Source organism: Pelecanus crispus, chromosome 2 (assembly GCF_030463565.1).
Source record: "Pelecanus crispus isolate bPelCri1 chromosome 2, bPelCri1.pri, whole genome shotgun sequence".
Taxonomy (NCBI): Eukaryota; Metazoa; Chordata; class Aves; order Pelecaniformes; family Pelecanidae; genus Pelecanus; species Pelecanus crispus.
Window position 1 is genome coordinate 57330115 of NC_134644.1, and position 13356 is coordinate 57343470.

General features: G+C 40.2%; 1 protein-coding gene across 1 annotated transcript in view; it reads right to left on the minus strand.

The window, feature by feature from the left end:
* The window catches only part of AMPH (amphiphysin), a 123009-nt gene that overhangs the window by 61068 nt on the left and 48585 nt on the right, over nt 1-13356 (minus strand). Inside the window, exon 2 of the mRNA XM_075705120.1 lies at nt 2933-3013. Within this exon, the coding sequence (XP_075561235.1) occupies nt 2933-3013 (81 nt within the window). The remainder of the gene's footprint in view (nt 1-2932; nt 3014-13356) is intronic.

Below are 13356 nucleotides of genomic sequence, written 5' to 3' on the forward strand. Positions count from 1 at the left end.
CAGATAGGTCTGCTGGACATATCCTTACACAGAGCCTTCTGCTGAGTTTGTTACATACCCACCATCCAATCTGCTATTCAGGCAAGGAATAGCATGTTAAGATTTCAGTTTTTCAATTATCTGTTTCCTGGGTAATGAGCACTATGCTCTTTCCTTTCCCTAAGCTGAACTGGGAGTCCTCATTTATTATCTTTGGAGAGTTTTAATAAAAAGATCATTCTATCCATGAGACCAGTTGACCTCCCAAGTGTTGCAGGCTCAATAAGGTAGGGAAATAAGAAAAATAGACCATTTTCACAGCTTTCAGCTTACTAGGATTCCCAGAGCCCACATGACACCAGCTGCTACAAATAGCTTACAAAGAGACACAGAACTGAAGTGACAGCCTTCCTCAAAACCAAATGTAGATAGATGAGATGGCCAGAAAACAGCCAAATCACTGCTAAACAAGACTGCAAGAAGAAAAGTAAAGTCTGGACCTTCTCTCAAACTGCCTCTGCCATAGAAAGGCCCAGTTAGGTCAGCAACCACCATGGAGACAAATAATCCTGGAGGGAACTGCAAAAGATGGGACAGCCTCTAACAGGGAAGGTTCTGCTTGCAAGTCACCTGAATGGCCCACATCAACAGTACGGTGGACGTCAGCACAAGGATCAATCACCCAGACTGCCTTTTTATTCTTTAACACCTAGAATTTAATTTTTCTTTTTCTAAAGGCTCTAGAGTTGCAGAGGTAATCTTGAAAGCAGGACTGAATGTAAGCCAAGAAGGTATGGCTGCCTGAGTTTACAGAAGACAGCAGTTCTGCAAGGTATTAATCAGTAGGAGTGATAATTCAGATGCACATTGTAATGCTTCGTTTCTTTGCATTGCTAGTAAGTTGTAGATCAAAGCATGGACAAAATGAAGAAAATCTAAGCAATTTACACGCTTCATATTGGTGAACATGGCAGAAACAGCACTTCTGCAGTATTTTTTCACCTTGTAGTTGAAGAACTGAGCACAACAGAACTCTTTGAGAGTAAACCCAGCAGGGCACAGTAAGCACATGTGATTGGTTTAATAAATATACAGTCTCTCTCATTTGGTGTGCCAGTGGACCTCATCTAACTTGCATGTGCCCCTCAAGAGAGTCGTAGTAGTTCCCTCTGCACTCACCCCTCCCTACGCAGTTCCTCCCCTGGCCCCAAGTCACATTCGCATCCGGATTTAGCATCATGCAGTTCCTGCAGAGTCCTTGACTGCTTATTACTGCCTCTCTGCACATCAAAGGAGGAGGAAATAAAAAGGAAGAAATGCTAAGATCCTCCTTAGCCCTTAGCAAGACTTTCAGCTGAAAATCACCATTATGGAAAGTTCTTGGTAAAGGACAAAAAAAACCAAACACTTGAGACATAATTTTGCTTAAAAAGAATTTTTTTTCTCTTTCATCACTTTTTTTAAATTTCACTCAGAATTTTTAGCTAAAAAATATCCCACAAAACTCTGTTGCTTCATGGGCATGTTCCACCTGCTCCTTCTGCACCCCATAAGAACCTCACAGATGCACCTTATTTCTAGTAACACAGTTACTAGCAGTGCAAACAGCTGCGATATTAACAGCAAGGATAAGCAGCAACATAAGGACAATCAAGAAGAAAGAAATGCTCCACTGATATCCCAGTGTACTTGTAAAAGAGGAAGGGGAAGAAAAGGGAAAATATAACATCTCTGCAGCGTTTCAAAACTTCTGAGAGCTTCTGGCCTATTAAATCCCACCATCTTCCTGATCTCAAGAAATTTGAGGGGGGAACCACCCTCCTCAAAGTAACAGGTTCTTTTACTTCCCATTATTGTCATCTTTGGGGAAGAGCAAAGATCTACACAACAGCCCAGTGGCTCCTGAAACCTCCCTCCCTTCTACACTGAGAGAGGAAAATAAAGGCTAAGTGACCATAAGATGCAAAAGAGTTAATAAGCATCCCAGCAGTCAGGATGCAGGGTTTGTATTTACATGGAAAGGACAGAAATGCATGTGGTAGATAGGACTGATTCAGGGCAGAAATTGCAAACACTGACATGAGCCAATTTTTACATCGTGTAAAACACGTGGGAGTAGTTCTTTCACCCTCCAGTGCCTTTCTGTATGAGCTCTAAATGATAGCTCATAAAAACGACAGATACCTCAGTTCATACTTACATAACAAGACTATTTTCTTGGTGGCATTAATGCAGCTCGTGGTAGGCATTAATTTGCACTAGAAAGCTACTATATAATTAATCGCAATTAATCACCTTGGAGCCAAAAAGTCTAACAAAGCAAGGAGTAATTGAGGTTAGAATTTAGGATTGCATTGGGAGTAGATTATAAACTCTTCAGGGCACCTTTGTTTTCACGTCTTGTGTTTACAACACTAAGAGCAATTGAGCGCTGCTTCCCAGTAGTGCTCCATCAGCACTGCCACCACAGCCCCCAGCACTGACAGGGAGCGTAACAGCACGCAGCAGTCTGAAACTGTTCATCTATTCACTTTGTATAAAACCGGTATTATTATATCCCACTGATGAAAACAACCCACAAGATGAAACCAAGGAAATACATCTCTTCTTTGTAAGAAGGCAACTACAAAGCTGTATTTAGTTGGCATTGGGTTCTGCTCTCAATTACGCTGTTGAAAATGTGCCATCTCTCCACTGATCCCAAGCAGTTCGAGCATGATGGTGTTATGTATGATTACAATATGTCCTTTTATTATGATCGCATTTCTTAGCCCTCTGCATGCACAAATTCAACTGTTCTTTCTGTTAGAAAATAGCAGAACAAAATCTTATACCCCACCCCCCCAAAAAAAAAATCTTTTTACCTGTTACCCTGTAACATCTTCTGCAAAATTGGACAAGTTCACTGCATTTTTCTTAAGACACAATTAAAGAAACTGAAAAAGTAACTGACCTCTTGCCGTTTGAAATTTTGAACGTATTCTTCAAACTGTTCATCTTTTGTTTCATCTGCTTTTCCTAGTTTTTGAAGTACCTATATTGAAAATAAAAAGAAAAAGGAACTTAGTATTTACGTCACAAAACAAAAGCGCTGCTACTTTCAACACTTCTGTTCTTGCAGTTAGGCTTAAATAGCATTTTATTTTTGTGGGTGTTGCGTGCACTACTGTTTCTGAAGTTCACACGGGAAACCACTTTGTCAAAATAAAAAAGGATAAAAGCAGTATGGTGTGTGTACATGTGTGGAAATACACTTCAAAGTATGGAGTCTTTTGGCGGGGGGTATGTGGGGTTTTTTTTAATGAATCAACTTTTCTTTTAGCAATTTCAAAGCAAGGAAGAATGAGAGAAATTTGCTGGCACTGCAAGTTGTCCTCCTGTTCAGACAGAGAAAGAAAGAAAAAAAAAAATCACATTTCTTTAGGTTTTTCTTCTGTTTATGGCTCATTACATCAAATGGTGTTAACATTATCCTTATCTGCATGATTTTCAACATGAAGTCATACAGTGAAAATAAAGAACTGTAAGGCTGCATGAGAAATTGTTACAGCTGATGCTTATTTAAAATTTCTATTGGTGTTCATATTTGCTCCCCTCATTAATTCAGCAGTGGATTGTCATCCACTAGATGATAAATATACTGCAATATGTCAGCAGTAAGGGCTATTCATGTGATAGCAATCTCAAAAATAATTTGACACAGCTACACTTTACACTGTATTTAACTACAATAAATGCATACTATTATTAAATCCCAGCACTATCCAGTTTAACATTGAAGACTTATACGTAGCTTCAAATAGGCTTCACCCTTCTTGTCAAGCAACCCCCAAATCTTTATGGAGTGCTGTATGGCAGATGAACCATCTCACACAGTGATGTTAGGATTGCTCTCCCATCACAGTGTCCAAACTTTCCATTTTCACAGGAAAAAACAAAAACAAATGAAAAAAAACCCAGAAAATCAAAACGGTAGCAATTAGCTGATACTACAAACAAACATATAAACATCCCCTCCTATTCTTCTCCAAACAGTCCTAGCATGTTCTCTCTCTGACCGCCTGCCTCTCCCAACCCCAGCCAGCCCCACACCATAAAACTAGGCTGCACAAAGGTTGGGCAAGCATTGCCACAGTAGAAACCAGGGGTCAGGATGACCATGAAGGTGATGCAACTCTACCTGTGGACCTGGCATGGGACACTTCATGGAAGTTTTGACGTATGTACAGGAGGGAGACAGAAAGAATGATACCAGAGAGGAAAAAGAGACAAAGACTAGCCTTTTGCTGCCTATAGCTGTGTTTTAGCTTTTCATTCCCCTGACTCATTTGGGTATTTTGGGTTGCTTTTAAGCCTGCTGACTACTCCCAAAGACCTCATATGCTCTCATCACCAATCTCTTAATGAAACATTAAAAAGTATTACAGATGGTTTTACAGAGGAATCATTTTAATTTAACATTTTGACTCATCACAGGCCTTCACATTGCTCCTTGTCACCAACAAGCCAGTCTACCCACGACTGCGGCATGACTTTCATCTATACCAGGCGGCTCTCTGAAAATCCAACATCTTCTTTTCAAAGAGGTGGCTGCCAGGTAAGCCTCCTGACCACAGCAATACATTCAAGCCATGTTCACAGGAACAAGTAGCAGGCAATTACTCCAATAGTTAATTGGAGTCTGAGAAATTCATAACAGAGGTAACAAGCCACAGCAAGAAAGGTTGTCATGACAAACTCTTTTCGCTTTCCCAAAATATTAATGGCACATATCCATGTCTCCAGATGTGCACTCAGGTCCAATAGCACAAGGTTCAGAGGGGAACAACCCACCTCTCACAGCACTTACCTCCTACGGTTTGGGTTTTTTTAATCCTATCTCCAACTTTCAATTTCTCTACAGGTATTTAGCTGAGACTAAAATGCAGGGTTAGAATTTGGCCTCTGCAAACACCAACCTTGATCTTAATCCAGGGTTACATTAAATAACCACTAATATCATAGCTTCCCAATTTTCCTAATCCTAACTCAAACCAGAATGTAAATATTCACTATAGATATGCCATGTGTTTAGAACTGTAAGTTCCAAGCCAGGGGCTTGGCATCAGCTAATGATACTCACCCTCATGGAATTCCTGCAGCCCGTACAACACACACAGATAACTGGGGTTCACTCACCCTTTTCCTAAATGCAATCCTAATCCTAACACTAACCCCACAAACCTATATAGAGACAGCTGAGCAGACTCGGGCTACAATAAACTATTCCTCACAGGCCCCTTTTGATCCCATCCATGTAGCCCCATGGACAGTGGTCCAACATGTAGCACAGCCTTTTACAACCAACCTTTTCCTAATTGTAAGCACAACTTTTACCACTGGTAGTCTAAATAGAGAGGTGACTAGACTGGGGGTAAGTCTTAGAAACTGATCTGCCTTTCAGCACTTATTTGTGCACCTCTGTCTCAAAGTGGAAGTCTCTTGTCAACAGAAGTCTGTAGTTTATTTTTGCTCAATTTGGTTCTTGCCTATAGGGTGTCTTTGGCATAGGCTTAAGGACAGATGAAGGCTTGTCTATGCTACACACAGGTTCCTCTAACTCCAACCCCTCTTGTGGACAGGCTGAAATAAGGTTTAGACACATTGTTCATCTTGTTATATAGAGTGGCCGGGTCAAGATTAGAGTCAGGGTCTGATTTAGGTTAGGAGAAGGAAAGTAGACAGCCTACTAGCATTAGATTTAAATATTGGTCAAGAGAAAGTAAACTTAAAATGCCCAGGTTACTGGAAAGCATCTGATGGTAAAATGAAGGCTATGCTCAGTCAGGAGCAGCAAGTGCCTAACCTCCCCCTTAAGCCTCAGTTCAACCACCCTTGTAGATAAGGATCAGATTTAGTAACAGGCATAGCTAAGTTTATTGGTGGCCCCTGAGGACAGAAGGGTAAATGGACAGTGTTTTACAACAGCCTTAGAGTACACTCTACAACATGCCAAAGGAAGGAGATCTGGATGGATAAGTGGCTAATATTTTATTTTAGGTCCATGTGGTAGGTTAACCCATATTGTGGATTTGGATTCAGGCATCAGAAAGAGCAGAGGAACCAAAGCTGTTGCTGAACATTCAATGGTCCATAGGGCTAGAATGAGGCCTGGATTCAGAGATGGCAGGTGGCTAGCATTTCTTTTTTTTTTTTCTTTCTTCTTAGCATGCCCACACAGAGAAATAATATTTGGGGTTAGGGTTAGGAATATCTACCAGTGTGTACGAACAGCCTATAGCATTTAAAATAAAATATTTTTTTAAAAAATTAAAGAAACAGACATGAAATGAATTTCAGGAAATATTCTGCAGTCAAGTACTCTGTAGTCTTCTGAAGAGTGCATGAAATAGTCGGTGAACATGATCACCCTATCCAAAAAAGAAATAGGCAAAAAGCTATCCCATTTCATACAATTAGACTAAATCAACTACCAGTAAGTCTTCTCTCAAAATGTCATAAAAAGACCAAAAAAAAAAAAAAAAAAAGGGACAAGAATTTGAAACAGCTGCTTTATTTTTTTCTTGATATAACTGTGGTCTCCAAATGTGATAGTGCACTATTTGCTTAATGCACTGAATTATGTTAACAATCTAAAATGAGTATCAGTGTTGACCCAGCATGTCACTAAGAATATATGAACTAAATAATTAAGTCCAATTAGCATTGAGAAAGCAGTAAAAGCTAAATTTGACCTGACAGTAAACCTAGATGCTGGTGAATGTATAGACAAATCATCTGGCAATGTGGTACTGGATAAATAAATGACACATTCTACACAAACACATAAAATTTGAGCAAGGACATCAAGCATGTCTGATATCATTCATAGATGTCATCAATAGTACATGTCTAGACACAAAATGAAAGAATATTTCCATTTGGGGATGTTGTATCTTCAGTAACCCTTCTGGAAGACATAAGACTAAACAGCTCCCCTTTAAAGTCATCTAAGTACCTTCACTTACCAAATAATACATTTAAGTTCTATGAGGATCTGAAGTGTTAGGAAGAAAAAGTCAGTAGTTTGCTGATCTTGAATTAAAATGATCAGTTTTACAATGACTGTGAAGTGAATGTTGTTAAATGTCTGCAACATGCCAAAGAAAGGAAAGGAATATAATAGAAAAAAATTACAGATGAGCTTGAGTAAGCTTGATTATATTGAAAACTCATCTTGTAGCAAGGATGAGAGTGTTGTAATAGCTGCTGAGACTACCACCCTGACAGGCCTACCCATCCTCCCCTAAAAAAGTTTCCAAGACTATGACAATTCAAGGAAGAAAGAAAAAAATGAAAACAAAAAAAGGGGGAAAAAAGAAAACAAACTAAAGAAACTGATTCTCTGATGTAAACTGTGGCCACCCAGGAGCTGCCTCAGAGCAGCTCAGCTCCCTAGACAGCAGGAGCAGCAGGGTGGACAGGACTTGACAGTAACCTCATCAGACATCCCAATGTGCGGCATCCTCAGCTATGCATCAGTATTCTAAAAGAACAACCAACACATTCAAAGTCACTCAGGGCAGGAAGACATGACTGATCAGACAGGACTACTCAGGGCAAGGCTTTATCAGAAATTCCCAGGACTGTTAAAACACTGAAAAAGCTAAGCTAATCTAACTCACCACAGGTAGCACTATTTAAGGATATTACAGCATAACCCCAGTATGAAAAGCAAGACAAACACTTGTGAGAGTCCAAAACTATTGTCACGGACTCAACTGTCCAAAATCTTTTGAGAACAGCAAAGTGCTCCAGATCTCAACAGATGCAAACTCATGCACCTACAACACTGTTCCACAACACTTTTTTCTAATACTGTACTCTCTTCTTCAACCTGTAAAAGAAATACTAGGGCTTGTCGTGGTTTAACCCCAGCTGGCAACTAAGCACCACACAGCCACTCACTCAAGAGTAAAAGTGAGAACACTTATGGGTTGAGATAAGAACAGTTTAATAATAAATTGAAATAAAACAATAATATAAGTATATAAATTAAAATAAAAATGAAAAATTATTATTATTCTTGTTGCTATGAAGAGAAACAAAACTCAGGAAAAACAAGTGATGCAACCGCTCACCACCCGCTGACTGACACCCAGCCAGTCCCGGAGCAGCATTCACTGCCCCCCTGGACCAACTCCCCTCAGCTTACATACTGAGCATTATGTCATATGGTATGGAATATCTCTTTGGCCAGTTTGAGTCAGCTGTCCTGGCTATGCTCCCCTCCCAGTTTCTTGTAAGTCCTTGACTTAGTATAAACACTGCTTAGCAACCAAAACATTAGCCTGTTATCACATTATTCACATGCTAAATCCAAAACACAGCACTATACAGCTACCAGGAAGAAAATTAACTCTATCCCAGCCAAAACCATGACAGGGCTGCATGAGTAATATGTGCAGATTTCCAAAGGAGTTTCAATATGGTACTTCTGGGCAGAAATTGGTTAAAATGAAAGCAGACCATTCAGGAGAAATCATTGTAGAGTTATCTATGTGCAAAACATTATATGGATTTCAGCAAACTGAAAGTATTTGCTCAATACAAAACAGAAGCTTTGAAAGAAGCTGCTTATGTTATACAAGAACACTTATCTGAGGTGAAAAAAAAGAAACACGATAGGATAAGCTTGAAGTAAACATGACTGTATTTCAACTTACCCAACTACAAAATAGTATACGACAACTCATACGGCAAACATATCATGACCCCAAGCTTACCACAGCCTGGCAGTAATTCCAGGCAAACTAAAAAAAACCCACCCCTGCAAAACCCAACCCTCTCCCCTCCAAAAAACCCCCCATCTCCAAGGCACCTCCAAGTTTAAAAAGACAAAGTTTTTCACGTGATGCAATGCTACACAAACCATCCAGTGCTACAAAACCATTAAAAAAGTGTCACATTAGAAAAGCTAAGCATGATCCATGATACCCAGCTGGCATTTAAGAAGTGTAGGAAGGAAGTTGAAAAAACCCTGTTTGTTTCAGAAATAAAAGGTGGTTTGGAAGACAACATATCGAAGTATGAAATCTGCAACAGAACTAATTCCAAAATGTATCTACCAACTCTCACTCAAGCATTAGAGCAGGGTGTTAAGAACAAGGAACAGAACAAAAACTCAAGACTCACTGATGCCACAGAAGATTCCCACCTCCTCACCATTAGTACATGGGTAACTGAAGCAAAACCAGAGGGAGAATCATTACACGGATGTTACTCAGCCATTCCCGTGCAAAGATGGGGGGAAACTGAGTCATGGGATAAACAAGGTAGGTTTTGTTTGGGGTTTGATGGGGTTTTTTTGCTCCCAGAATTTCCATTTGAGAGTGCTGGAGTAAGTTTCTGACTAAACAGAGCAAAAGATCAACATTGTTTGGCTCTTGCGCTAATAAGTTAGGCAGCTGAGCACTTTAGGGAGAAAAATCCCAGTATTTAACACTTTCTTTTTAGGGTCAAAACCTTGGCTTTCCAAACAAGCTCATTCTTTTGGCCTAGCCAGAAACCATACCATACTTAACATTATTAGGATTTTGTAACGTAAGTAGATCAGCAACCAGAACATACCCAATAACTATAAATTACCATTTTATCACAGAGTTAAGATACATGTCTGAAATAGCACCATGTATTGCTCAGTTTCAATTCTGCTATGAATATTTTGATCCCAACATAGCTCCAATACAACAGGCTCAATTGCTTCACTTTTCCAAGAGGCTGACTGAACTTCATACTTTCCATGGTACACAGCCTATACACTTTCCAAGAACTCAGGCTTGCCTTTGTACTGCTGCTGCTGCTGCTATTCCACCATTGCATTGCTGCAGAAACAACAGCTGACGGTGACAAATGTTTGCCCAAGCCTCCATTCTCATTAATATCTGCTGGAGGGTTGTGGAAAAAATCCTTTTGTCATTTGACAGACTCTCAAAAGCCTGAAAACCTGTTTAAAACAGTACACTGAGCATTTTACTAAAAGGCTATAGAAAATGCAGAAAGACACTACAGTAAAGCTCTTCACTGATAAGTAATGGCTTTGTGTGGTGCTGGTTTATCGCAGAACCACTCCAGGCATCCCGAGGACTGTAGCTGGTCACCAGGCAGAGATGGGAGTTGACTCAAGAAGGGTGATGCTGTGGCCTGTTTTTGAAGTCTCAAGAAGGTCCACTGTTGCATAAAAACCAGAGATGACAACTTAAGAAAATATGCTTTCAATGACTCTCCAACCCAGAACATGCAACACTTTTTTAAAAGAAAGAATTGCTGTGGAGATGGCAAATAAATTTACAAGAGCACAATCAGACACAGAAGGAAACATTAGACTTGCAAGAAACACCTATGCTCTCACCCTCCTCTGACCACTCTCTCTTCATCTTCAGCAGAATCTGCAGTCTGGATTGTTTCTGTTACTGATCTTAAGAAATGACTAAACTTAGCTAACGTTTTCAGACTAACATTAGGTGATCTGTTGTTACCACCCCTTTTTTCTGTGCACACCTGCAGTATTAATGATATAGAGAACTCCTGAGCATTCAGTAAATTACAGCCAACTTTCATTGTCACATAATGTATCTTATAGCTCTATTATTGTACCGGTATTTGTTCCCCAGCCTCCCATTTAGGTCTTCTCTTAAACTGGGCAAAATAATCCACATTTGCCCACCATTTATAGCCGAATTTCACTGCTGAAGTTTGACACACTGGATCATATACTAGGAAAAAGTCCATCAGAGTAAACTGCAATTTGGGAATGTACCATTTAGTGGAGGACTGCAATTCCACAACGGCTACCCTAACATATGACAGAGGCAATTTGTGCTGCACAGGGTCACAAAGCAAACAAGAAGTCATATCCTGAATTCCTTTAACGCATGAAATACGGCCCAAGCAATGGAAGAGGGCAGCTGCTAGGTACCAGGCACTCTCCAGAATGTAAGAGTGTAAAAATTACTCTACACGTCAGACTAATTGTCCATATAATCTACCAACCTCTCTCCACCCCCTCCCAAAGAAGAGGCCTAGGGAAGATACACAAGTGTGCAGTGACACTCCTGCAGAAGCCTCTCCCAACCCCTAACAAACTGCTTTTCAATGAATCCTGACATGATCTCTTTACATTTGATAGCCCTGTTGGATTTTTCTTATTGATGGATTGTCCTGGTGCTTGTGAAGCTCTGGTAAGGTGTTTGCTGTTTCAAGAAACATGATGGTTCACTTTCCTCATGGCTGCTTTTCTTTTGTTAATTTTTTGTCAGCTTTCGTTTGCTGGTGCTTTGAGTATTGTAAAATACCATGATGCCTGGGAAGAGTTTGCTAACAAATGAGAAGAGTGCTGAATAATATCCAGACAAGCATAAAATACTATGATAAAATATGTTCTCTTAATCAAAACTGAAAGAGGGAAATGAGGTCTTTCTACACAGCCCAAATGACAAGCGTGAACATTATGCTATGAGAGATGAGTATAATAACCTTTCTGCAAATTACAGAATCTAATTGTACATCATTGCCCAGATGATGTAAAAATGCTCTAGAGAGATCCACAAAATAAACAAGATTAAGACTCCTCTCAGAATGAAGCCACAGACTTCTACATTAGTCCTTGGTCATTTGGTTAAAACCAGAAAGTACTTTACAGAGAGCACTGACTCGCACATGTCAGGGCACCACAATGCATAGACCATTCCCCACCCTTTCCTTGTAACATCCAGCAAATTTGGTCTACTGTAGCCACCCTTGCAAAATTTAACATAATAGTAGCTGGGGCTATCATTCTGTGTAAGTGAGATCCTAAGAGGTCCAGCAGTAAATCTGAGCTGGGCAGTATGAATTTAAGGAGACTGAAGGATGAGCTTTGGAGTTTGCAAGGCCTTGCTTGGCTGCTGAGAAGGGAAGGAATACTAACAGCTATGACAATGTACTGCTAGGGACTTCTGCTTGGCTCTGGGAACTTTCACAGGGTTTAATGCTATGGGGCTCTCCCACATGGTAAGGTGGCTCATCAGACACTCTCTGCATGTAATCTGAAAGGTGCTTATCCGCAGTGGATGTGAAAGCTTGGCACAGCTTCAAAGAACCACCATGTACTTCAAAAAATAAACCACAGAGAGGCAAGCTGTTAGACCAGCTTTCCCCAGTCTGCTCTGTATAACTAGCCCATGTAATAGCGGACAGCATCCAGGTAGAGATGCTGGAATGGTGCATGGCAGGTGATTTTCATGGGATGTAGCTTAAAGAGGAAAACAAAGTGGAAAGAAACAAGAAACAACATAGGCCAAGCTTATATGTAGAGTGGGAAAAAAGAGAAATCAAAGAAAGCATTAAGAGGGAGAAGAACCATTAAGAGAGAATAAGGACCAAGCTAAAAGCAAAGAATCAACGTTGAGAAACCGTGGGTTTGATTCATTTGCCTTCCTGTAGGCATCTCAGATGGCACAGGATGTCTCAAACATCTCTGTGCAGGTGGCAAACATGACACAGGACCTATGGAAGTGTCTTCTGGTATAGCAGCTTGAGGCGAGGCAGGATACAACTCAAGCAGCCTACGTGTGGGCAGCTGAATTGAGCTATTAATATCATAGCAACATCTACAATCCTCAAATTTTTGAGTATTCTTTTTCCTCACAAAATCTCTTAAAGCAATAATAGTTCCTTCCTTGCTCACTTTACCATTGGGGAAACAAGGTACAGGAAAGGCAAGTAACTTCTACACCAAGTTCAGAGGAATTTAATCACAAGCAGGGTACCAAATCTGATTATTCTAGATTAGCATCTTAACCTCTGGGCTATCCTCCTGTTAAAAGGAGATTCATAGTACAGAAATCTGCTGTGTTCAGATTATCTGTATCAGAGCTATACAGAAGAGGAAGAGTGAACAACAGGGCATCTTAAAGAACTGGAAAGACAATCTGTTTGCCCTTCTCTGGCTCTTGTTGCTCTCACACTTCTTGAAAAGATTGATCACTTCTTTTGGTTGAACAAGAACTAAATTTAACTGCCTGCACAATTAGCAATAATATCCTTGGCAGAATTTCTGTGTCCTTTACTGAATCCCAAATAAATAAAAAAGCTACTCTGCTGAATTAATCAAAAATCCCACCAGCTGCTGTTGTTTCTGCCTATACTCAACTTACTTATCTAGCTGAAAAGTACCTGGATATCTTTCTAGTAGTGACCAGAGCATATCAAACTTGTAGAAACTGCTGTGCATCCAGGCTCACTTACACTCTCCTCATCACTTTTTTTCCCTCTTTCTTACCAGTTCCTCCACTTGCCTACTCCCTTTTGGTTTGTCCTCTACACTTTCTGTTGAGCAGACACTTTCCTTAACACTGC